General features: G+C 44.3%; 1 protein-coding gene across 1 annotated transcript in view; it reads left to right on the top strand.

Annotated features, from left to right (window-relative positions):
- LOC144509344 (uncharacterized) overlaps window positions 1–23,578 on the top strand; it is a 101,061-nt gene extending 77,483 nt beyond the window's left edge. Inside the window, exons 14-16 of the mRNA XM_078238038.1 lie at window positions 4,819–4,956; window positions 5,075–5,221; window positions 19,843–23,578. Coding sequence (XP_078094164.1) covers window positions 4,819–4,956; window positions 5,075–5,221; window positions 19,843–20,132 — 575 coding nt within the window. The 3' untranslated portion in view covers window positions 20,133–23,578. The remainder of the gene's footprint in view (window positions 1–4,818; window positions 4,957–5,074; window positions 5,222–19,842) is intronic.
- Window positions 23,579–27,863: the final 4,285 nt, after the last annotated feature.

The following is a 27,863-nucleotide window of genomic DNA, read 5'->3' as shown; positions in this document are numbered from 1 at the left end:
AAACCAGGAAATCCCAGCACTGGATGAAAGGAATCCCACAGTTTAGGCAGTGGCCAGCACAACCACATTGTGCATGCAACCAGCGCCCACCCCAAGCAAGGGGACCAAAACAAGCAGAGCGTGCAAAGCCCAGATCAAAGGGCGAAGCCATCCCAAAACAGAACTTCCCAGATAAGTCAGGCTGAAGAGGAGGAACTAGCAGAATCGAGTTGTATCACCACACCAAAGGTGGCCACAAACAGATACAGCTCCAAGTGAATGGACACCCATTGAATATGGAGGTGGACACAAGGGCAGCAGGATCCATTGTAGGGGAGCAAGAATCTAAAAGATTACATTTGGGCATCTCTTCACTAAAGGTGCAGGACACTAAGACAAGATTGGCAACTTATACAGGAGAACCATTATGAGTGGTAGGGACCACTGTAACCCCAGTAACTGCAGGCATGGGGAGAAAGTGCAAACTCCACAGACAGTGACCCGATCCCAGAATTGAACCCGGGTTCCTGGGCTATGAGGCAGCAGTGCTAATCAGTGTTCCATTCTGCCCAATGGAGGAAGGCAAAAATGTCCGGCACAAGATTTGAAACCATATGCGGAATTAAGCATCGAAGACAACATTATCCTATGGGGAGCCCAGGTAATTATCCCAGGGCCTAGCCTTCAAGAACTTCATAATGACCATCCAGGCATATCAAAAATGAAGATGTTAGCTAGAAGCTGCATCAGGTGGCCCGGAATAGATGGGGACATAGAGAAGATATTAAAAATGTGCAAAACGTGTCAAGAAAACCAGAAGGCACCGCCAGTAGCCCTGGGAATGGCCAAGAAGCACAGTAAGGAGTCTCACAACACCAGGTTAAAGTCCAACAGGTTTATTTGGCAGCATAAGTTTTCGGAGTCTCAGGTTCCTTCTTCAGGTCTGGACTTTAACCTGGTGTTGTGAGACTTCTTACTGTGCTTACCCCAGTCCAACGCCGGCATCTCCACATCATGGCCAGGAAGACGATGGGCTCAGGTGCATGTGGATTTCGCAGGACTATTTATGGGCTCAATCTTTCTGTTATAATCGGCACCCACTCTAAGTGGATAGAGGTGCACTGGATGACCTCTACTACATCCCAGAACACGATAGAGAGACTTAGGAATCTTTTAGTACTCATGGAATCCCAGAAGTCTTTGTGACAGATAATGGAACCCCATTTACCAGTAGGGAATTTAGGACATTTATGGAAACAAATGGAGTACGACATGTCCGCATGTCTCCGTACCATCCATCATCAAACGGAGTAAGCAGTCCAAGTTTTCGAAAAGGGAATGAAAAAACAGACCATGGGGTCTATCGGCACTAAACTGGCATGTTTCCTTTTTAATTACAGAACAGTGCAACATGTAACGACAGGTTTAGCCCCGACCGCCTATGGACCAAGCTAAGCCTTACCTTCCTGAACCTAAGTAGAAGAATTGAAGAAAAGCAAGAAGCCCAGAAAGGGGCTATGATGGATTAAAAGCTGACAGAGTTTTTTTCGCCAGGAGACACGGTCCAAGTGCGAAACAATTCTTTCAAGAACAGGGCCAGTTTCCTATACGGTAAAGCTTGGGGACAAGATCCTGAGGAAACATGTAAACCACCTCCACTGCCGTGAGTTGTTGACGGAAGCAGTTAACACAGTGAGCATGGCATCCGGGAACCCAAGTACACTGGGAATGTACAAAGCAACTCAACCAACAGAAGGCCCAAAAACAACTTATGAGATTTCCGACTCCGAAATAGAAAAAGAGGCAGTGGAATCCCAGCCAGACATTGTTGAGGAAGAACCACCTCCACTGATACTGCGATGGTCATCCAGAAAGAGACACTCGCCGATACAGTATATACCACCTGAAATAGAGAGATGGCCGTGGGCCAAAAGATGAAGAAGGGCCCTGGCGGCCAACAGGTGAGGGAGAGCCCTCAGACTCAGAGGGGGTGGGGGTGTGATAACCCCCTGGACTTTCATGGGGAACCACTGATTGACCTCCCTGTCAGACTTGTAGAATACGAGCTCTCTGGGGATTGGTATTTAACTCACCAGGTGGAGCCCTGTATAAAGCAGGCCCCTGAGTGGGTCTATTGTTGTACTGTCCTGGTTGGGACCTGTTTGTGTTCACCACAGGCTTGTGATTTTGCTCTACTCTACTTTGTGTGATAAAGCATTGTCCCTGTGCGGCTGAATCCTGGAGTTATTATCGTGATTTTATATTAAATAGGCCTCAATATTCAGCTGTTACAATGTCTTATGTTCATGTAACATTATGGGCTAGAGTTCACACCCGCCCTCTCCAACCTACCTGCCTGCCTTCAACACATCTCCTGTTCCACCAGAGGCCCAAACATCCTCAACCACTGCAAAATGGCCACTAACATCAAACATGCCTGCCGCTTTATCCCCCATCCACATTTCGGCAAATCAGACCACAAGGCTATGGTCCCGCTCCTGGCTTACAAGCAAAAACTGAAGCAGGAGAAATCCAGTAAAGAAAGTCGTGCAATGTTGGTTCAAGGAAATGGACTGCTTTGAGTCGGTGGACTGGTCAATATTCAAGAACTCAGTGACCAACCTAAATGAGTACACCACTGCAGTAACAGACTTTATTAGTAAGTGCCTAGAAGACGGTGTGCCAAAGGAGCTAACCTGAGTGTTTCCCAACTGGAAACCATGGATGAACAGGGATATCCACTGCCTACTGAAGTTCAGGACTGAGTTGTTCAAGTTGGATGACCCTGAGCTATACAAGAAATCCAGATATGACCTTCGGAGAACCATCAAAGATGGCAAGAAACAATACTGGACCAAGCTGGAGTCCCAGGCTAGTCACATGAACATCCACCGATTATGGCAAGGTCTACACAACATTACAGGCTACAACGTGAAGATGAATAGAATTGCCGGCAACAGTGCACCCCTTCACAATGAGCTCAATGCATTCTATGCTTGTTTTGAGCAAGAGGTCAGCGAGTGGACATCCCGACAGTCCTGGTTGAACCGGTATCCGAGGTCACCATTGTAGATGTCAGATCGACCTTCATGAAAGTTAATCCACCTAAAGCGACTGGCCTGGGTGGATTATCCAGATGAGCACTCAGATCCTGCACGTTGGCGTGGGTATTCGCAGACATCTTTAACTCTCCTTACTCTAGAGTTCTCTATCCGCTCCAAGAAGACGACGATCATTCGGGTGCCAAAGAAAAGCCAGGCAGCGTGCCTTAATGACTATCACCTGGTGGCTCAGACATCCATCATTATGAAGTGTTTCAAAAGGTTAATCATGGCACACGTCAACTCCAGTCTCCCAGATTGCCTGGAATCAACTACAGTTTGCCTATTGCCCCAACAGGTCGACAGCAGACGCCATTTCCCTGGCACTTATGTCAGACTCCTTTTTATTAACTACAGCTCAGCCTTCAACACCATTATCCCAACAAAACTCATCTCCAACTCCGTGGGCTAGGGCTCAGCTCCTCTCTCTGCGACTGGATCCAAGACTTTCTAAGCCACAAACAGCAATTAGTAAGGATAGGTAACGACATCTCCTCCACGATTACCCTCAGCACTGGTGCTCCGCAAAGCTCTTTCCTCAGCCCCTTACTATGATCCTTATACACTTATGACTGCGTGGCCAAATTCCACTCCAACTCCATTTTCAAGCTTGCCGATGTCACCAATGTAGTGGGCTGGATCTCAAGCAATGATGAGATGGAGTGCAGGAAGGAAACAGAAAATCTCATGAAATGGTGCAATGACAGTAATCTCTCCCACAATTTCAGTAAAACGAAGGAGATAGTCATCGACTTAAGTAATCGTAGTGGAGGACATGCCCCTGTTTATATCAAAGGTGATGAAGTGGAGATGTTCGAGAGCTTCAGGTTTCTAGGTGTTCAGATCACCAACAATCTGTCCTGGTCCCTCCACTCCGACTCTATAGTTAAAAAAGCCCACCGATGTTTCTACTTTCTCTAAGAAGGCTAAGAAAATTCGGCATGTCCATTACAACTCTCACCAATTTTTACAGATGAACCATAGAAAGCATCCTTTCCAGAAGCATCGCAGCTTGGTATGGTTCCTGATCTGACCAAGACCGCAAGAAAGTACAAAGAGTTGTAAACATAGTCCAGTCCATCATGAAAATCTGCCTCCCATCCGTTGACTCTGCCTACACTTCCCACTGCCTCGAAAAGCAGCCAGCATAATCAAGGACTCCACACACCCAGGACATACTCTTCCACCTTCTTCCGTTGGAAAAAGGATACGAAAGTCTGAAAACATGTACCAACCGACTCAGCAACAGCTTCTTCCCAGCTGCCATCAGACTTTTGAATGGTCCTATCAGATATTAAGCTTATTTTTCTCCGAATCCTATCGGTAACTGCAACATTATATCCTGCACCCTCTCTTTTCCTTCTTCCCTATGTATTCTATGTATAGCTCACAAGAAACAATACTTTTCACTGTATCCCAATACATGTGACAATAATTAATCAAATAAATCGATTAAATTCTGACCCTAGTTTCTCATGGCTCAGTCTCTTAACCGTGGTATCACATTAGTGAATCTCTTCTGTGCTCTGTGACTTTGATGTCAGATATAAGATGCCCACAACAATCCAATTGGCCACAACATTCCAACTGCAATTTAACCATTGATTTGTACAACATTATCCCTTTGCCTCTGTGCGCTATTTATAAAATCTAGGCTTCCATGCATCTTTTTACAGGTTTATCAACCTGATTCGCTTTTAAAGATTTATCTTCTGTAAATTGTGCTGTTTTGCAACAGACTACCTGTATGTGAGAGTGAACGCAATGAAATATTGTACTACAAGAATTCACGATGAAATCACCTACAGAGAGCTCCGAGAAGCTGTGGCGAAGCACTTCCCTAATAAAGCCTTTATCCTCACATGCAAGCAAAATGGTGAGTGAAATTCTGTTATCTGAACTAACCTGAGGACATGAGAGAAACCTTCCTATTAATGGCCATTGTTGTCAGTTGTAAATATCAGCTGTTCATATACACGTCTTTATTTCTACAGATTCACCACTTGTAATTGAGGGAGACTTGAGTTTACAAAGCATTCTTCAGGAAGAAGGAAATATCACTCTGGAGGCTAGTGCTATTGGAGAGTTGAGTTCACAAAACATTCTTCAGGAAGAACAAAATATCGTTCTGGGAGCTAATGGTATCGGTTCAAACATCGGTTAAGAGAAGTTTATGTAACTCCATGGAGTTTTATTGGCTAATACATAAATGTGTTTTGCTCTAGCAGTTAATCCCAAGCAGGCAGAAGTTGAGCTTTCTGCCTCATGAAAGTTTATCGTAATCTACTAATACGTTCATTTCCTTCACATAAACCAAAATATTCCTCAATAGCTTCAGTTTTTAATTTCCCAAAATTGAGGAAATATTTGTTTCCATTGGTAGATGCAAGTTTGCATTTTGCATTCCTGCATTTTTTTCCCCTCCCAGACAAAATGATCTTTTGCTGAGGTACAGCTTTCACTCCCAAATGTTGTTATTGCTTTTGTGTGAGAATAGACAATGAGTGTTGGCTAAACTTAAATGCTGTGGATCCTTAGCAAAGGTGGCCTTCAACAAGGAACACTGGATAGTGATTGGTAGTGGGAACCCTGGTACAGGACAACTCTAGGTCAGTTGTAGTATCTGTACTCTATTTTATTTGTTCTTGAGATTTGTGCATTGCTGACAGGACAGCAGTTGATGTATATCCTTAATTACCCTTCAGCAAGAACAAAAACAGAAAATGATGGAAAATCTCAGCAGGTTTGACAGCATCTGCAGAGAGAGAATAGGGCTAATGTTTTGAGTTTGGATGACCCTTCGTCAGAGCTAAAGCCAATAGAAAATGGAATGATATTTATAGTGTTAGGGTGAGTGGCAGGGGAGGAGTAGCAGATTGACAAAGGTGTCATAGACAAAAAGATAAAAGGGAATGTAAATGTTGGTGATCATGGCTAAGAAGGGTGTTGATAGCGGCCATAAAGGGATCAGAACCTGGAAAAATGTATCGACTTTGCTTCCAATTTCCACCCTTCATCACCTGCACATGGTCCATCTCTGACACTTCCCGTCCTTGACCTGTCTCCATTTCTGGCAGTAGACTATCCATTAGTATCTATTACAAGTCCCCTGGCTCCCACAGCTACCTCGACTGCAGCTCTTCACATGCACGTCCCATGAAGACTCCATCCCATTCTCAGTTCCTTCATTCCCGTCACATCTGTTCCGATGATGCCACTTTCCAAACTGGTGCTGCTGATACATCTTCCTTCTTCCTTAATCGTGGTTTCCAATCCACTATGGTTGACAGGGCTTTCAACTGCGTCTGACCTATCTCCCACGCCACTGCTTTCATACCCTCCCAGAACTAGGATAGGATCTGTCTTGTCCTTACTTTTCACGCCACCAGCCTCTGCATTCATTGGATCATCCTCTGCCAACTCCAGCATGATGCCACTACCAAACACATCTTCCCCTCATTCCCCTTGTCAGCATCCCTCTGGGATATCCTGGTCCACTCTTCCATCACACCCAACACCTCACCCTACTGCCCATGGCACCTTCCCATGCAATCACAGAAGGTGCAGCACCTGCCCCTTTACCTACTCCCTGCTCACCATCCAAGGGCCTAAACACTTGTTTCAGGTGAAGCAACGCTTCACATGCACCCTCTTTAATCTAGTCTGTTGCATTCGCTGCTCCCAATGCCATCTACACTGGAGAGACCAAACGCAGACTGGGTGACCACTTTGCAGAACACCTTTGGCCCGTCGGCAAGCAGGACCCAGACCTTCATGTCGCTTGCCATTTCAAAACACCATGTCCACATGTCCGTCCTTTGCCTGTTGCAATGTTCCAATGAAGCCCAACGCAAACTGGAGGGACAGCACCTCATCTTCCAATTGGGCACTTTACAGCCTTCTGGACTTAACATTGAGTTCAACAACTTCAGAGCATGAACTCTCCACCTTCACCCCATTTCCATTTATTTCAGTTTATCTTATTTATTTTTAAAATTTTCATTTCTTCCATTGTTTCATTTTTACACCTCTTTTTAATCCCCATTTCCATTTTTTCCACCCCTCACTCCTCACCACGACCTTCCCAACCCATACTCCACTAGGACCATCTGTTACATGACTCACGTTGTCCTTCGACACTTTGCTTACCTTTGTTCTGCCATTTACACATTATGATCTCTTGATGGCCGCTATCGGCACCCTTCTTAGCCATGGTCACCACCATTTACATTTCCTTTGTCTTTTTGTCTATGGCATCTTCGTCAATCTTCCCCCCCCAAACACCCGAACACTATAAATATCATCCTTTTTCTTTCATCTTCAGCTCTGACGGAGGGTCATCCAGCTTCAAAACATTGGCGCTATTCTCTCTCCACAGACGCTGTCAGACGTGCTGAGATTTTCCAGCATTTTCTGTTTTTGTTTCAGATTCCACCATCCGCAATAATTTGGTTTTATACCCTTCAGCAAGTGTTGGCGAACCACCTTCTTGTATTGCTGCAGTCCTTATGACATAGGTACACCCACAGTCAGGGAGAACCAGGATTTCGACACTGCAAGCATCAGTTCTCATGTTCAGTTCACACATCGCCACGTGGTGGCACGGTGGCACAGTGGTTAGCACTGCTGCCTCACAGCGCCAGGGACCCAGGTTCGATTCCCGGCTTGGGTGGCTGTCTGTGTGGAGTTTGCACATTCTCCTCGTGTCTGCGTGGGTTTCCTCCGGGTGCTCTGGTTTCCTCCCACAGTCCAAAGATGTGCGGGTTAGGTTGATTGGCCATGGTAAATTGCCCCTTAGTGTTGGGGGACGAGCGAGGGTAAAATATGTGGGGCTACGGGGATAGAGGCTGGGTGGGATGGTGGTCAGTGCAGACTCGATGGGCTGAATGGCCTCCTTCGGCACTGTAGGGATTCTATAATCAGCTAACATCCTGGAGATTACCATTCAGCAGACACTGAACTGGACTTGCAATATAAATACTGTGGCTACAAAGGCAGGTCAGAGGCTGGAAATTCTGTGACAAGTTATTCACCTCTTGAGTCCCCAAAACTTGTCCACAATCTACAAGAAACAAGTCACAAATGTGTTGGCATACTCTCCAATTCCTGGATGAGTGCAGTTCCAACACTCAAGAACTTTAACACCATTGAGGACAAACTTGATTGGCACCCCATCCATTACCTTAAACATTTACTGCTTCCATCACCAGTGCAGCGGTCTGTACCATATACCCTGTACAAGTTGCGTTGTAGCAACCTACCAACTCACCAAGGATTCTTCGATAGCACCTTCCAAACCTCTGACCTCTACCACCATGAAGGATAAGGACAGCAGATTTATGGGAACATCGCTACCTGGAACTTCCCTTTCAAAATGCACCCCATCCTGAGTTGGAACTTTGTAGCCGTTTCATCACTATTGCTGCATCAAAATCCTGGAACTCCCTCCCTAACAGAACTGTGAGTGTACCAACACTTTGTGGAGTGCAGTGGTTCAAGAAGGCAGCTTACTACTATCTTCTCTGGGCTGAACTGGAGGGGGACTAAAATCCTGGCGGGGAGATTTGCTAGAGCCACTCGGGAGGGTTTAAACTTGTTTGGCAGGGGGGTGGGATCCAAAACAGTCGGGAGACACAAGAGAAGGTTGAGGACAGCACAGAAGTTAAAGAGAGAACATTAAGTTGTAAAGGCAGTGTCAGTAATCCTAGTACCAGACAGATCAGGCAAAAGCAAGAGAAAGAGCAAGGGAAGTCCAGATTAAACTGCATTTATTTCAATGCAAGAGGCCTGATGGGCAAGGCAGATGAACTCAGGACATGGATGGGTACGTGGGACTGGCAATTACTGAAACATGGCTAAGGGAGAGACAGGACTGGCAGCTCAATGTTCCAGGGTACAGATGCTATAGGAAAGATAGAACAGGGGTAAAAGAGGAGGGAGAGTTGCACTTTTGATTAGGGAAAACATCAGGGCAGTACTGAGGGGATATATCCGAGGGTTCGGCCACTGAGTCTAAATGGGTAGAACTGAGAAATAAGAAGGGGGAAATCACTTTGATAGGGTTGTACTATCGGCCCCCAAATAGTCGGCGGGAAATTGAGGAGCAAATATGTAAGGAGATTACAGATAGCTCCAAGAAAAATAGGGTGGTAATAGTAGGGGATTTTAACTTTCTCAACATTGACCGGGACAGCCAAAGCATTAGAGGGTTGGATGGAGAGAAATTTGTTGAGTGTATTCAGGAGGAATTTCTCATTCAGTATGTAGATGGCCCGACTAGAGAGGGGGCAAAATTTGACCTCCTCTTGGGAAATAAGGAAGGGCAGGTGACAGAGGTGTTAGTGAGGGATCACTTTGGGACCAAAGACCATAATTCTATTAGTTTTAAGAAAGCTATGGAGAATGATAGGTCTAGCCCAAAAGTTAAAATTCTAAATTGGGGCAAGGCCAATTTTGATGGTATCAGGCAGGAACTTTCAAATGTTAATTGGGGGAGTGTGTGGGAAGGAAAAGGGACGTCTGGTAAGTGGGAGGCTTTCAAAAATGTGTTAACCAGGGTTCAGGGTAAACACATTCCTCTTAGAGTGAAGGACAAGGCTGGCAGAAGTAAGGAACCCTGGATGACTCGGGATATTGAGGCCCTGGTCAAGAAGAAGAAGGAGGCACATGACATGCATAGGCAGCTGGGATCAAGTGAATCCCTTGAAGAGTATAGGGGGTGTAGGAGTAGAGTTAAGAGAGGAATCAGGAGGGCAAAAAGGGGACACGAGATTGTTTTGGCAGATAAGGCAAAGGAGAATCCAAAGAGCTTCTACAAATACATAAAGGACAAAAGAGTAACAAGGGAGAGAATAGGGCCTCTTAAGGATCAACAAGGTCATCTATGTACGGATCCACAAGAGATGGGTGAGACCCTAAATGAATATTTCTCATCAGTATTTACTGTTAGGAAAAGCATGGAAGTTAGGGAACTTGGGGAAATAAATAGTGATGTACTGAGGAGTGTACATATTACAGAGAAGGAGGTACTGAAAGTCTTAAAGCGCATCAAGGTAGATAAATCCCCAGGACCTGATGAAGTGTATCCCAGGACATTGTGGGAGGCTAGGGAGCAAATTGTGGGTCACCTAGCAGAGATATTTGAATCATTGATAGTCACAGATGAGGTCCCTGAAGATTGGAGGGTGGCAAATGTTGTGCCTTTGTTTAAAAAGGGCTGCAGGGAAAAGTCTGGGAACTACAGGCCAGTGAGCCTCACATCTGTAGTGGGTAAGTTGTTGGAAGGTATTTTGAGAGACAGGATCTACAGACATTTAGAGATGCAAGGACTGATTAGGGACAGTCAGCATGGCTTTGTGAGTGGAAAATCATGTCTCACAAATTTGATTGAGTTTTTTGAAGGGGTAACCAAGAAGGTAGGTGAGGGCAGTGCAGTTGATGTTGCCTACATGGACTTTGACAAGGTACTGCATGGTAGGTTGTTGCATGAGGTTAAATCTCACAGGATCCAGGATGAGGTAGCTAAATGGATACAAAATTGGCTTGATGACAGAATGTGGAGATGCCGGCGTTGGACTGGGGTAAACACAGTAAGAAGTCTCACAACACCAGGTTAAAGTCCAACAGGTTTATTTGGTAGCACAAGCCACTAGCTTTCGGAGCGTTGCTCCTTCATCAGGTGAGTGGGATTTCAGTTCACAAACAGAGCATATAAAGACACAAACTCAATTTACAAAATAATGGTCGGAATGGAGTCTTTAAAGGTAATCAAGTCTTACAGGTACAGAACATGTGAGTGGAGAGAGGGTTAAGCACAGGTTAAAGAGATGTGTATTGTCTCCAGCCAGGACAGTTAGTGAGATTTTGGAAGCCCAGGCAAGTCGCATCTCCATCAAGGACGGTCACCTCAGCACTTCACTGTACCGCAAGCCCACGGATAACCTCACGATGATCCACTTCTCCAGCTTCCACTCTAAACATGTTAAAGAAGCCATCCCCTATGGACAAGCCTTCCGTATACACAGCATCTGCTCAGATGAGGAGGATTGCAACAGACACCTCCAGACGCTGAAAGATGCCCTCATAAGAACAGAATATGGCGCTTGACTCATCGATCGACAGTTCCGATGCACCACAGCGAAAAACTGCACCGACCTCAGAAAACAAACACGGGACACGGCGGACAGAGTACCTTTCGTCATCCAGTATTTCCCTGGAACGCAGAAGCTACGACATCTTTGGAACCTTCAACGTGTCATTGATGAAGACGAACATCACGCCAAGGCCATCCCCACACCCCCACTTCTTGCCTTCAAACAACCGCACAACCTCAAACAGACCATTGTCCGCAGCAAACTACCCAGCCTTCAGGAGAACAGTGACCACGACACCACACAACCCTGCCACAGCAACCTCTGCAAGACATGCCGGATCATCGATACGGATGCCATCATCTCACGTGAGAACACCATCCACCAGGTACACTATACATACACTTGCAACTCGGCCAACGTTGTCTACCTGATACGCTGCAGGAAAGGATGTCCCGAGGCATGGTACATTGGGGAGACCGTGCAGACGCTACGACAATGGATGAATGAACACCGTTCGACAATCACCAGGCAAGAGTGTTCTCTTCCTGTTGGGAACACTTCAGCGGTCACAGGCATTCGGCCTCTGATCTTCGGGTAAGCGTTCTCCAAGGCGGCCTTCACGACACACGACAACACAGAATCGCTGAGCAGAGACTGATAGCCAAGTTCCGCACACATGAGGACAGCTTCAACCGGGATCTTGGGTTCATGTCACACTATCTGTAACCCCCCACGTGTGTCCAAGAATGGAACCGATTCCGGAGAGTATTCCATGGTGTGTCTGATGGGGACTCACGCGGGGACTACGTGGGATGCGAGCACGGAGGGTGCTCTGAAGGTCCGGAATTTGTTAATGTCATCATATAGTTGTTTCAGTGATTGTTCACCATGAGTCCAAAGGAAGAAAATGTCATCGATGTATCTAGTACATATCTAGTATAGGTTGATGGTCCTGTGCGGTGAAGAGGTCTTGTTCGAACCTGTGCATGAAGATGTTGGCATATTGAGGTGCGAATTTGGTCCCCATGGCTGTTCCGCGTGTCTGGATGAAGAACTGGTTGTTGAAGATGAAGACATTGTGGTCCAGGATGAAGCGGATGAGTTGTAAAATTGCATCTGGAGATTGGCAGTTGTCGGTGTTGAGTACTGAGGCAGTTGCAGCAATGCCATCGTCGTGGGGGATTCTGGTGGAGAGTGCCGAGACATCCATTGTGACGAGGAGTGCTCCTGGTTCAACTGCTCCATGTGTGCTGAGCTTCTGTAGGAAGTCCGTAGTGTCGCGACAAAAGCTGGGGTTCTTTGTACAATGGGTTTCAGGATACCCTCAACGTAGCCGGAGAAGTTCTCGCACAGGGTCCCATTGCCCGATACGATGGGACGGCGGGGTGTCCTTGCGATGTGTATCTTCAGGAGGCAGCAGAGATCTCCAATGCGGGGAGTACGTGGGATGCGAGCACGGAGGGTGTTCTGAAGGTCCGGATCAAATGTCTTGATCAGTCTGTTGAGTTGACGGTTGTGTTCTTTGGTCGGATCTGTGGGTAACTGTCTGTAGTGTTCCTCTTTGTTCAGTTGTCGGTACACTTCTTTGTAGTAATCCGTTCTGTTCAGTATGACGATGGCCCCTCCTTTGTCTGCTGGTTTGATGACAATGTTGCGGTTGGTCTTGAGAGCGCGGATGGTGTTGCCCTGTGCTTGGGTGATGTTCGGGGCTGTCTTGTGAGTGCAGCTGATGAATCTGGCACCTCCTGACGGCTTGGGCATACATGTCAAGTCGAGGGCAGCGGCCTTCCGGAGGAGTCCAATTCGACTCTTTCCTCTTCGGTTGCTACACCGCGAATCTCTCTGTTCTGGTTCATTGGCTGTCTCATTGTGTTCGCTGTTGGCCTCTTGGGGTTTGTGGAAGAATTCCCGCAGCCTCATTCGCCTGATGAATTCCCCTGTGTCTGCTGCGAGACTGATGGGGTCTATTTTGGTGGTGGGGCAGAAATTGAGCCCTCGGCTGAGAACTTCGATTTCATCTGGTTGAAGTGTGTAGTCTGACAAGTTGACAATGGACTTCCCTGCAGTGATACTGTGTTCTACTGTGGCACTGGGGGAGGCTTGGTTGCTGCTTGTGGTGATGCCGAGTTTCTCAAGTTTCCTATTCTTGGTGTGCATGTAGATGGCGTAGTTCCTTTGTCTCATCTGTTTGGCAGAGTTTCGCAGCTGGTCTGCGTCCTGAGCGCAAGTTGAGAATATGGACTCTATCTTGTTTCCAGGGGGTTGAAAAACAACCACCCTCCGGCTTGTCATCAACGCAGCAAACATTCAACAGAACGTCCCAACTCCTGTCTTCAATGTTCTGACCAATGGAGCCAAGTATGCTGAATGCCTTCTTCACCACTCTGTCCACCTGTGACTCCACTTTGAAAAACAACCCGACGTCCGCAGCAAACTACCCAGCTTTCAGGAGAACAGTGACCACAACACCACACAACCCTGCCACAGCAACCTCTGCAAGACATGCCGGATCATCAACATGCATGCCATCATCTCACGCGAGAACACCATCCACCAGGTACACGGTACATACACGTGCAACTCGACCAACGTTGTCTACCTGATACACTGCAGGAAAGGATGTCCCGAGGCAGGTACATTGGGGGGACCATGCAGACGCTACGACAACGGATGAATGAACACCGCTCGACAATCACCAGGGAAGAGTGTTCTCTTCCTGTTGGATGCGACGTTTGCTGTTGAGCTGGTGTATGAGGTGGTTGAGGAGTGTGAGAGAAGTGCGACGGCAAAGTCTCTCAGCGTAGTCTGTGTCATAGATTGACCTGAGTGGGTTCGTGATCTGTAGTCCTTTCGGTATCTTGTCTGCTTTCTTCCATCTTTGGAGAAAATTGATGTCTGTGTCGATATGCGTGATCTTCTTGGAGATCCTCTCCACCTGGAGCTGGCAGTTTGCGATGTCGATGGTAGCCATGACGTGAAGATGCCGGCGTTGGACTGGGGTAAACACAATAAGAAGCCTCACAACACCAGGTTAAGGTCCAACAGGTTTATTTGGTAGCACAAGCCACTAGCTTTTGGAGCGCTGCTCCTTCATCAGGTGAATGGGATTTCAGTTCACAAACAGGGCATATAAAGACACAAACTCAATTTACAAAATAATGGTTGGAATGTGAGTCTTTACAGATAATGAAGTCTTAAAGGTACAGACAATGTGAGTGGAGAGAGGGTTAAGCACAGGTTAAAGAGATGTGTATTATCTCCAGGCAGGACAGTTAGTGAGATTTTCCAAGCCCAGGCAAGTCGTGAGGGTTACAGATAGTATGACATGAACCGAAGATCCCGGTTGAGGCTGGCCTTGTGTGTGCGGGACTTCACTATCAGTCTCTGCTCAGCGACTCTGCGCTGTCGTGTGTCGTGAAGGCCGCCTTGGAGAACGCTTACCTGAAGATCAGAGGCCGAATGCCCGTGACCGCTGAAATGTTCCCCAACAGGAAGAGAACAGTCTTGCCTGGTGACTGTCGAGCGGTGTTCATTCATCCGTTGTCGTAGCGTCTGCATGGTCTCCCCAATGTACCTGCCTCGGGACATCCTTTCCTGCAGTGTATCAGGTAGACAACGTTGGTCGAGTTGCAAGTGTATGTACCGTGTACCTGGTGGATGGTGTTCTCACGTGAGATGATGGCATCCGTGTCGATGATCCGGCATGTCTTGCAGAGGTTGCTGTGGCAGGGTTGTGTGGTGTTGTGGTCACTGTTCTCCTGAAAGCTGGGTAGTTTGCTGCGGACGTCGGGTTGTTTTTCAAAGTGGAGTCACAGGTGGACAGAGTGGTGAAGAAGGCATTCAGCATACTTGGCTTCATTGGTCAGAACATTGAATACAGGAGTTGGGACGTCCTGTTGAATGTTTGCTGCGTTGATGACAGAAGCCAGAGGGTGGTTGTAGAGGGTTGTTTTTCAAACTGAAGGCCTGTGACCAGCTGTGTGCCTCAGGGATCAGTGCTGGGTCCACTGTTATTTGTCATTTATATTAATGATTTGGATGAGAATATAGGAGGCATGGTTAGTAAGTTTGCAGATGACACCAAGATTGGTGGCATATTGAACAGTGAAGAAAGTTATCTCGGATTGCAACGGGATCTTGATCAATTAGGCCAGTGGGCTGAAGAGTGGCAGATGGAGTTTAATTGAGATAAATGCGAGGTGATGCATTTTGGTAGATTGAACCAGGGCAGGACTTACTCAGTTAATGGTAGAGCATTGGGGAGAGTTACAGAACAAAGAGATCTAGGGGTACATGTTCATAGCTCCTTGAAAGTGGAGTCACAAGTGGACAGAGTGATGAAGAACGCATTTGGCATGCTTGCTTTCATCGGTCAGAACATTGAATACAGGAGTTGGGCCGTCCTGTTGAAATTGTACAAACATTGATAAGGCCACACTTGGAATACTGTGTACAGTTCTGGTTACCCTATTATAGAAAGCATATTATTAAACTAGAAAGAGTGCAGAAAAGATTTACTAGGATGCTACCAGGACTTGATGGTTTCAGTTATGAGGAGAGGCTGGATAGACTGGGACTTTATTTCTCTGGAGCCTAGAAGGCTGAGGGGTGATCTTATAGAGGTTTATAAAATAATGAGGGGCATAGATCAGCTTGATAGTCAATATCTTTTCCCAAAGGTAGGGGAATCTAAAACTAGAGGGCATAGGGTTTAAGGTGAGATGGGAGAGATGCAAAAGTGTCCAGCGGGGCAATTTTTTCACACAGAGGGTGGTGAGTGTCTGGAACAAGCTGCCAGAGGTAGTAGTAGAGGCGGGAACAATTTTGTTTTTTAAAAAGCGTTTAGACAGTTACATGGGTAAGATGGGTATAGCGGGATATGGGCCAAATGCGGGCAATTGGGACTAGCTTTGGGATTTTAAAAAAAGGGCGGCATGGACAAGTTGGGCCGAAGGGCCTGTTTCCATGCCATATACCTCTATGACTCTGTGATTCTCAAGGACAATTTGGGATGGGCAACAGATGCTGGTTCAGCCAGCGATGCCCATATCTCATGAATGAATGAAAAGAAGTTCATTCAGCGTAAACAAGAAATTGAACCCAAATCCCCCTGGTATCTCTGACTTAGTAAGAGTTTTAACAACACCAGGTTAAAGTCCAACAGGTTTATTTGGTAGCAAATGCCATTAGCTTTTGCTACCAAATAAACCTGTTGGACTTTAACCTGGCGTTGTTAAAACTCTTATTGTGTTTACCCCAGTCCAACGCCGGCATCTTCACGTCTCTGACTTGGCCAGCTTTAATCAATTGAACCAAGGGGAACTCGCCAGATTTTAATCATTTTAAATGTAACCTATTATGCAATACCATTAATGAAGTGTAAAGCAGTGTAATGTGAATCAAAGATGATTTTCTGCAAGATGTTTTTTAATCCACATCAGTTGTGTCACTGGCACAGCAGTGCTATCGAAGAATCCTTCTGTTCTCCTTACTGTCCTCTAACTATAAGATTATATCCCAGTGTCATTCTGGATCTATCAGACTTGATGTATCCATTCCAACCACTGGGAGAACACCTGACACAATAAAAGGCAAAGATAATGCGCTACACAGGGCATGACCAAGTTTAGGTAGTCAATTTGTTAGTAAATTAATTTGCATTTTCTTATTAGAGAACCAAAAGCAGATCGGTTGAGAAATTAAATCAGAAATGATAAGGATTTACATTAATGCTGAAATAGTGTACTTGAAATTAAGTTTGCACAAGAAGATATTTATTCATTTGACATCAGATTCAAATGTCTGAGGATGAGTACAGTGTGGGGAACGAATTGCCTTTGTTTCCATGGTAAAACAGTGTGAAAAATACCCCCATCATAATCAAAATCAAACTGATTATTTTGCAAAAACAATTAGCTTTTTTTCCCTTTTTCATTCAATGTTCTCTCACTGGTGTTTGGATAACAGCACCATCATGTCCTTATCCAGGGAGACCAGGTCATCACAGTATCGTTCTTGCTTTATCATTCTATTTAGTTTTTATATTTAAAGAGGAATTGTGATAATATTATCAGGAATTGCCAGTATGAACAATTGAATGGGGAATAGTCCAAATGCACATTAACACGTATCAGAAAACAGAAGTGAATACACGCTATTCAGATCTAAAGTTGAAGTGAAATGAAACCAAAAGAGAAAACGCTGGAAAATCTCAGCAGGTCTGGCAGCATCTGCAAGGAGAGAAAAGAACTGATGCTTCGAGTCCAGATGCCAGACCTGCTGAGATTTTCCAGCGTTTTCTCTTTTGGTTTCAGATTCCAGCATCCGCAGTAATTTACATTTATTTATTGAAGTGAAATGATTTGCACACACGCTAGTGTTAATGGGAAAAGTATTGACACAGAGCTTTTCTACTACTGACTTGTAATGAGAACATTAATGCAATCTACTGGATAATGTGAGAAAGATGAATTAGCGAAATGAAATGATGTGGGGACTTCAGTATTCCTCCCTTTATTGCACCCTCAAAGAATCAATGGTTCATCATGGTTGATAGAAAGATTTATCCTTGACTGAAAGGCCTCTCTGCAGCTGGTGAATGAGCAACTTAATGGTGCAATGGAATCCATACAAAGCAGAAATATTCCAGTTTTGGTCCACAGGCTGTGCTATGTTAGTGTGACAGAAATGGGGACTACAAATCATCTTGATGGCCTGGATTATGAAGGGAAATATTAGCCTGGGTTCCTGCTGTTGATCCGGAGCACTGTGTGAGCAGTGCATGAAGATAGGATCGATTTTGAACATGAAATGCGTATGGTTAAATACACAGGAAGCATTCACCATGTTTGTGCTACTTTGGTGAGATCAACAGGAGGCTGTATCGTCACAAGACCACAGTCTGAAAAATTATGAAAGACCTACAACAAATGCCCTGCTTAAAGTAATTAATAATAAATTAACAGAGTAGATGTGTAATTGGCAAATTAATTCAATATCAAGTGTGAAGTGGGGCATTTTGGTCAGAAGAATAAGGAGGCTATGTGGGTCACACTGCTTAGTTGGTGGGTTGGGTGACAGAAAGGAGTTTAAATGGGTAGAGGTGTAAAGTAATCTCGGGTTACTGGTACACATCACTGGGATGTAGATAAAAGATAAAAAGGCCATTTTTAAAGAAAAAGCAAAGCACTGAGGTTCATTTTCAGAGGGGTAGATTTTGAAAACAGGGAAATTATATTAAACTTTTATAGAACTTTGGTTTCATCACACTGTGATGAAAGTACTGTGCACAGTACTGATGTTACAAATAGATATAGGCGATATAGATGAAGGTGCTAAAGGTTGATATCAAAACAGGTCCTATCCATCAGGAAAGATTGTCTAGGCTGGGGCTCTGTTCTCAAGGAATGAGAATTGATTAAATTATTTAAGGTTGTAAAAGGGTATTATGGGTTAGAAAAAAAATTCCCAGTTGTTGGAGAGACTAGAATTAGGGAGCATAAATATAAAATAATCACTAATAAGATGTAGGGAGTAGTTAGAAAGTAGAACTCACGACCATGCGTAGTTGAGGGAAATAGCATAGATGCATTTAAGGGGAAGCTAGGTAAGTACAGCTGCATTTAGCCAATGCCGTGCACCTGTAGTTCTGGTGTCTTACTCCATTACATCATTGCAAGTGACTGAGTTGGTAGTGGCCAGGATCAGAGATGCTTATCAAACAGTTAGTGGACTTGCAGGGCAGTATTTTACAACCTGTACTTCTTTAACGAGTATTCCTCATCCTCACACTACTGGAGACTTTAGGAATTAACCAGAGTTACGTGAAATATTTTGTTAGCCCATTAGTGGCACTTCATAAAGGTTTAAAATGTAATTGTAGAAAGGAGAGATGTATGTATGGATACACAACCCAGATCTCCATGATCCTAACAACTGGATTGGCAGCAGGGCAATAAAATCAGGGTCTACCATGTAAGAATCAGTTCTACTGCTAAGGTCACAGACTATTAGATGCCACATAAACTCAAGTAATGAATAGGGAGGGATATGCGAATAACCCCCTTTGTGTGGGTCAGCATCTTCAAGTGAATAATTCTCGATCACTGCGGCTCTGAGGGTCCCATTGTTAACAATATGTGCAACATTAAGGGCTTATTGTGGTTAAAAAACAAATCAAATGCATGCATCCCTGAACTAATGAAATGGGCACAGCAAAGTTGCATCATTGGTGTTCTGTGCATATGTGGACTGGTATCGGCGGCCAGCTTTGTGGCTGCCTTATATTGGCTGGAGACTGTTATTGGCAGCTATATTTAACATGGGCAAAATATATTGTGGGCAAGTACGTGATAGATCAAGGAATAGAAGTGTTCGATGAAGAGGAATAGGAGAAGACTCATGTGGAACATAAACACCAGCATGACCATGTTGAGTTGAATAGCTTGTTCCTGTGCTATATATTTTAGATAATAGTTACAGTTAGTAATCTGAGGGTTGTGTTTTTTTCCTTGTTTGTTCAAAAACTGATTGATTGTCTGACTGGAATACTGGGAGAATGTAGATGCTTTCACAAATGAAGTATTCAAATAATTTTAGTCTGTGAGCAAATTTGAGGTTAAAATATTTAACAATTAGGTGCTTCTAATTTACTTTGTTATTTTTTACAGTATCTCCACTGCTTTGGCCGCAACACTTCATTAAGAGTCACGAAGCAGAGCTGATCGAAAGACTGACAGAAGTTGACACAATCTTAAATGGTTTGAAAGCAGAACGTGTCATCAATCAGTTTGATAGATCCAAAGTGCTGGCTCTCAGCACAACTGAGGATCGAGTAAGGGAGTTAATGACTTGTGTGATCAAGAAAGGGAATAATGCAATGAAGAAGTGTTATAACCTTCTTCTCGAATACCATAGGGATTTAGTGGCAGAGCTGGAGGAAAAAACAGCAGCAGAATAAAGCTGTGTAAATCAGAACTTGTCAAGATCAGGGTTAACATCGCTAATGCCCCCCTTCTGAAGATGCTGCCTGTTGCTGGGGAACAGGTTCCTCAAGAATCTCTAGCATAATTTTTAGTGTTTGGTAAAAGTGCCCAAACTTGCTAACTGTTTGGGAGCTTGACTAAACGCAAAGCTACTTCTCATGCCATACTTTATTTGGGCTCTCAAACTAAAAATAGACTTAAATTTATGTACTTTGATACCCGAATTACAGATTTATTGATTAGCAAGAAACACTGGCATTTATATAGTGCCTTCCATGACTTCAGGACATCCCAAAGCACATTATAGCCAACGAGGTACTTTTGAAACATCGTCACCTTATAGTTAAAATTACTTCTTGCCAAAACTGCTTTGTAACCAATCAGAGTTCAAATTTATTTTTTTATTCATTCATGGGACATGGGCGTCACTGGTGAGCCAGCATTGGTGGTGAGGTGTCTTCTTGAAACACTGCAGTCCACGTGCTGTGGGTTGACCCACAATGCCGTTAGGGAGGGAATTCCAGGATGTTGACGCAGCGACTGTGAAGGAACGGCGACATATTTCCGAGTCAGGATAGTGAGTAGCTTGGAGGGAAACTTGTAGGTGGTGGTGTTCCCGTGTATCTGCTGCTCTTCTCCTTCCTGATGGAAGAGATCATGAGTTGGTTTGGAAAGTGCTGTAGATGGGGCTTCCTCTCAAGGCTATGTATAGCTACTAAAGCTAATACAAAGACTCAAAACACAGTGTACTGATGTTGAAGACATGACTTTATTTAAATAAACGATTGAATGAGAGAATGATATGAGGAAGCCCTACACTCAAGGTATAGAATGCGGGCAGCCGGATATCAGTTTGAAGAACAATGCCCCTGTGAAGGCAATTATAGATTCCCAAAATTATATTGCCCACCTTTCCGGTGGGCAGTATCCAGTAAACATTAATACAGATCAGTCAATAATCATCCTGCCATTAACTCCAGCCAATAACAATACACATCATGACCTAATGGGATTTCATTTGATATTAAATTACAGACGTTACCTTTCTTCTGTTGCCCAGCAATATGGGATGCTGGACAATGAAATGGAAGAATGATTCCCACTGAATTGAACCCACGTGATTATTGTCCGACCCTGAGAAACTCTTCATGTCTGCTCGCCACCTGTATTATCCCTTGGAGTTGTATAACCCTATTCATAAGGCTAGCATTGGTAGCCATCTTGTTCCCGACCACTGCTGATAGCATTACTGCTTTCAGTGAATCTATTGTTCCTTCCCTCTCTGTATTTTGTCACTGACTGAAGTTTCACAAAATGTAACCAAAAGCAAAACACAAACATCTTGTAAATTCAAAATACATGTTTTGAATGAGAAATATTTGTTAATTATGCAGAGCTGCCTTCTAAGGCAACAGCCCTGGCTGGCTTACATTCCCATCATCCAAGATCATTCATTCTAAGGTTAGTGTCATGTTAGTGTTCCTAAATCTATGGTTATGTGTTTATTAGCCTAATTCGCCCCCCTACATCAGTACTTTCTAAGGATCTTCAGTGAATTGCTGCAGTGCATCTTTTAGACAGTACACACTGCTGCGACTGAGCATCAATAGTGGAGGGAGTGGATGTTTGTGGATGTGGTGCCAATCAAGTGGGCTGCTTTGTCCTGGATGGTGTCAAACCTCTCTTGAGTGTTGTTGGAGTTGCACTCATCCAGACAAGTGGGGAGTTTTCCATCACACTCCTGAGTTGTGCTTTGTAGATGGTGGACAGGCTTTGGCGAGTCGGGAGATGAGCTACTCGCTGCAGTATTCCTAGCCTCTGACATACTCTTGTAGCCACTGTGTTGATGTGGCGAATCCAGTTGAGTTTCTGGTCAATGGTAACCCCAAGGATGTTGACAGTGGGGGATTCACTGATGGCAACACCTTTGAATGTCAAGGGGCAGTGGTTAGAGCGTCTCTTATTGGTGATGGTCATTGCCTGGCATTTGTGTGGTGCAAATCCTACTTGCCACTTGTCAGCCCAAGCCTGGATATTATCCAGACTTTGTTGCATTTGAACATGGACTGCTTCAGTATCTGAGGAGTCGCGAATAGTGCTGAACATTGTGCAATTCCATAATATTAAATTGAATGAACAGCACAGTTCCATCTTGCCTCCTCCAGATAACAGCGGACAATACTTCTTACTCCATTCCAGACTGCACCTTCATACAGGGTGTTTTCACCTTCACACACTAATGACTTTAATCAGGCAATTGAGGTGGCCCTGTTAGAATATGAACTCCCTGATTAAGGGCCAAATTGATGGGCCAATCAGGGGGCCCCTTGCTTTGTACTTAGCCAGGAGTGTCAGTTCTTCTGGGACTCCTAGTGCAGACTGCTAACTGAAAGACTCTGTATGCTGCTGTCAGACTTGTAAATAAAGGGATTTTGGTGAAGGGACTTCAGCCTCTGAGGACATATTACACACACATACTCACTTTTGCTTTGCTTTCTGTTCTTACATCATTAACTTTGATGGAGACCAGATTCATCTCTCTATCAAGATCTCTTGCATGCCTCTGACAGACTGCTTGTCTGACATCAAGCTTGAAAGACCTTCAGTTGCCTCCATTTGATTGTGAACAGCTAAGCCATAATCTACAGCTCACGTCAAAGCCCTCTACCTAACAATTCCATTCCCCTCTGGTCATTGTTGCAGGCTCAGAATATTTCCAGCATTTGCCTCCTATTTGATAAAGGACAGAGTTGCGAACAGCATGTTTTAATCGTAAGACTACTGCTTCCTTCTCTGTAACATCACCCTCTCCGTTTCTGTCTCCAATCATCTGCTAATGAAACCCCAAATCATTGCCTGTGTCATCTCCAGATTCCGTTATTTAGATAGTTTCCTAATCAACCACCCATCCATCTCCGTATTTGAACTTCCATGTTCTTAAAACTGTGTTGCCTGCCTACTGTCCTGCACCAAATTCTGCATAAGCACCATTCCCAGGAAGAAGATTTAAGCACAATGATGAGAATTTGAAATGAGTCAACAAGGGACCAGGAGTTAACTGATATATGTTAGCTCCTGACCCTCTGATGCCTAATTTTAAATTTTGGTCCTTGCATTACATCTCTTTCTTGCCTTTCCCCTTCCTAACTCTGTTACTTTCTAAATCTCCCTCCATACTCTTAGTTCATCTGGCTCTAATCGTTTTTGCAACCTCCTTTTTCTGCCAATAATACCCACAATCTCCAATTCCTTTTGGTCATCCAAGTTTCCCCTTTGATCCAGCATCCTGTTCTGTGCTTCTGTGAAGCAGCTTGAAATGTTTTTCAGCTCCAAGGGCCAATTATTACTGTATATTGCTTGCAAATTTACTTGTTATCAGATGTATTTTTTCAATTTTTTGTAACTCTAAAATAAAATTAATCTAACCAACGAAAGTTCAGTATTCTTTGGGAGTTGCGGTTTCTCGATTCCTGGTATAACGGTGCTTGATTTGGCACAGTTCAATGGTCTGTTGATGAAAGGCTTATTGTTTTCTAATACAAACAGAGAGCGGTGGAGACAACATTACAGACAGGGCTCATCTGCATTATGGTGCTTGGCATTTTTTAAGGTAATGCGATATTCTGCGAAGGAGGAAGTAGTCTACAGCTCAAAAATATTTTATTTATTTTTTATGGAATATAGGCAGCACGGTGGCAGAGTGGTTAGCACTGCTGCCTCACAGTGCCAGGGACCCAGGTTTGAATCCTGGCCTTGGGTCACTGTGTGGAGTTTGCACATTCTCCCCGTGTCTGTGTAGGTTTCCTCCGGGTGCTCCGGTTTCCTCCCACACTCCAAAGATGTGCGGGTTAGGTTGATTGGCTATGCTAAATTGACCCTCGTGTCAGGGGGATTAACAGGGTAAATATGTGGGGTTACAGGAATAGGGCCTGGGTGGGATTGTGGTCAGTGCAGACTTGATGGGCTGAATGGCCTCCTTCTGCACTGTAGGGATTCTATGATCCCGAATCACCCTTGAACTGATTTGCTTGCTAGCCCTTTTCAGAGGACAGTTAAGAATGAATAAACCACATTTCTGTGTGTCTGGAGTCACATGTAGGCCAGCCCTGGTAAGAATTGCAGATTTCCTTTTTTACCACAACACATTCTTCAAGATATCACATGGCCACCACTTCTCTCATACAGATTTCAACCTCCTTTAAATATGATTTTTCTTCTTTCATCTTTCAACCCATTTTTCTCAACTTTCTATGAGAAGTACCTTTCCCAGAATATGAAAATCAATTGGGCACTAAGTACCTTTGAAAAGGGGATTCCATGGCCCTCAAGGCACAGGAAGTCCATGTCATTTGCTTTAAAACCTAGTAGGCTCAGGGATAATTGGTCATTTGGCTCAAAAAGAACTTAATTGACAACTGAGCAGGCAAATTTCCTGCCTCAAATTAAACCTGGGATGTTTTCTTACTGCTGGGAGACTGTTACGCAGTCTTTCCCATGAATAAGTGGATCCACTGTCATGTTTCCTGCAGAAGGAGCTGCATTAAATCCAGCCTTCGCCCTGACTTTGACATCTTACAAAGTTCTGATAAAGCTTGATGCAAACTTAGGCACCAGCATCTTATCTTCTGAATAGGTCATTAATAGCCTTCCAGAATCAACATTGAGCTCATCTTCTGCAGGAAAGGAGCTGCATTACAGGCCCCAATGTGATGTCTGGTTACTGTTCAGCTCTTAGATGAGAAACAGACCACTACAAGATAAGCAGCCCCCAATCTGCTCTTGTTGACCCCAGACTACACTAAAATCCTTTCGCATATTTAAAGCTCATAAATAGGCCACTTTGCCCAACAACTCTGTGTTGGCCTTTATGCTCTGCATCTCTTCTCAACCCTCTTCATCTAATCTAATCAACAAATACTTATATACCTTTCTCCCCATGTACTTTATTAGCTTCCCTTTAAATGTATTTCCTCACATGCTCATTGTGGTGGGGAGTTCCACATTCTAACTACTCTCTGGGTCAAGAGGTTTCTTGTAATTCCCTATTGAATCTATCAGTGATTATCATGGCCTGGTGTTTTGGTCTCCCCTGCAAGTGGAAATATCTTCCTTTTTGTTTACACAATCAAACTCCTTCACAATAAAAATCAGTCTTTTGTCATGTCATTCCTCAGCCTTCTCCTTTTCCAGAGAAAAGAACCCCAGACTGTTCAGTCATTTTTCTGATAGTTATAACCTCCTAGTTCTGATATGTGTAGGTTAAAACCCTTTGCCCAGTGAGTCAGGAATTGTTAATAGACTGTAAAGGGAGAGAACATCAGAACATGCAAGAGGGAACTGCACACAGGTTTCCCGTGAAAGATTGAGGAGTGTGAAAGGGTGAGACTGTGCTAGGTCAGGTGGAATTTTCCTATCATCTTGCTGTCTCCCACTCATCAGCTCCAATTCAGCTGCTTTGTGTGGCTTAAGTACAATGTGTGTTTCACAGGAGGGTCAGACTGGAGAATCTGCACTGCAACTGACAGAAGGACAAACATGCGCTGAGCAGCATGGGATGTGGTGCTTTATATCATTAGTACATTAAACACAATCAATTGTAGCAGACACTCCGATGGGCACAGAGAAGAAATCAGAAACGTGACATAATTTATGTAAATTCACTTTAATTACACAGCAAGTGGCAACTTTGACAAAATAATGTAATCATGCAGTATATAAACCCAACACAGACATGAGGCTCTGCATTCATGTACAAGAAATATATATAAGGAAAAAAAACAAAACCATGCAGTGGGTGTACAGGGAAGATAAGTGGGTATTTACTTCCGGTTTAGACTCCGGTCTAAGTTCTGGCTCAGGTCCAGGACTGTCCCATGATTTCTCTCCCAGATGCTGACAGATGTTTCCTGTTTGTAGAACTTGTTAATGTGAAATAACGTCAGTGTTGACATCGAGCAGGAGAAGGGTGGGGACTGAATTTCAGATTCAGGGAGAACTGCTGGTTCTTGGCTGATGCAAGGAGCAGGCACTGAGGAGGCTGAGAACCTCTCCAACTGGGGCAGTATTTGACAGAGTCACCCTTTGGGACTCTCATGTACCTAGCTTCAGTCTCAGCTGCAGGTTGTGGAATGTTTTTCCCTGCTCTCAAAACCATGAAGGACAAGTGGTGCAGGGACACTCAAAGTAGACCCACGTGAGGTTACCCCACAATGAAAGGCTTCTGCCCCCATTCCTGACTCCAACCATCTGCCAGAGAGTGGAGACTGTTACCCTTTGTGCATATACAGGGATTGATAACACACCTTGCTCTATAACCTCTCATGCTGGTCCCTTGGGAGTGCTCTATTCCATATATTTCACTCCAATAAGGGAAATCTAAGGGTTTAAATTCGCTTGTTACTCATTTAGTAAAATAATTGTTGTGGTTAAAGTGGGCTCTTAACTGTTCATTGTTGAAATTTGTAAATATTTCATCTAACAGTCCAATTTATAATTAAATGACGGTGAGCCATGCCCAGATATTAACTGAAAAGTCAGGTATTAAAGGGTTAGTTGATGAGTTACGTGGCTCCAACTGGTTGCTGCAGCAGTGCCCATCTGGGCATTGGAGTCCACCCCGGCCATATCAGATCTCTAACTTTTCCCAGACCAGCAGATCTCCAGGATCTGTGCACCCCTCCAATTCTGGCCTCTCATCAATTCACTATTTCAATCACTCCACCATTGGCATCTCTGTCTTCAACTGCCTAGGCCCTGACCACAGAAATTCCCTCCCCGAATCATTTTTTTCTCTAGATCTCTGTTCTCCTTTAAGATTCTCCTTAAAACCTACTTCTTTGACCAAGATTTTAACTACCCGTTGCAATATCTCCTTTCATTGTTCTGTGCGAAATTTTGTTTGACAATCCTGAAGCACCATTGGACAATTTACTCAATTAAAGGCATAGATGCAAGTTGTTGTTACTCCGTTGGTTATGAGTACCCTAACACAACTTTTGATTTGACGAGAGGTTGAATACAATGATATAAAAGCAAAATACTGGATGCTGGAAATCTGAAATAAAACAGAAAATTTGAATATTGGAACAGGTCTGGCAGCATCTGTGGAGAGTGAAACAGACTTATGGGTATGATCAAGTCTCTTTGACTTCTTCAGAGCTAAAGAGAGGGATATCGAATACAATACAGTCTTAGAATTGAAGAGCTGGGTCCAAGGTAGGACCAGTTGCAGCGCGCAGGAACCTGTGAGTAAAGCCTGCATGTCCCGCAAACATTGCCGATATTGATAAGTTTTGAAACTGATCTTTGTGGGGTCGAGTTCTGCTCTTGAGGAGAGATTGAGAGGGTGAGCGCCTGTCGATGGAAGGGAGTGACAATGGGCAGTCGAATAATCAGGCTGCCTTCTGTATCTAAAACTTCCCCATAACTTTATTCGATTCGAAAGGGCATCTAGAATTTGGGGTTATCCCTCAATTTGCTTTTTTAATTCGTTTTTTGGGGTGTCAATTTAAAGAGTGGAGAATGGAAAAGATCAAACATGTTCGGCTTTAATCTACTGTCATCTCAAACAGCAGCTCCCAGACTTTATTCACACGGCTCCCTGTTATCTTACATCGACATCTTTATCCTAAAGGAACTTTGTCTGATTAATGTTGTTCTCCCTCGGATGCTGTCTGTTTGCCTTCGCGTCCTGTGTGGGTGAGCGT

The sequence above is a fragment of the Mustelus asterias genome, chromosome 21 (genome assembly GCF_964213995.1).
Source record: "Mustelus asterias chromosome 21, sMusAst1.hap1.1, whole genome shotgun sequence".
Lineage (NCBI taxonomy): Eukaryota > Metazoa > Chordata > Chondrichthyes > Carcharhiniformes > Triakidae > Mustelus > Mustelus asterias.
The sequence above is the reverse complement of the archived record's forward strand: the minus strand, read 5'-3'. Positions and strand labels throughout refer to the sequence as shown.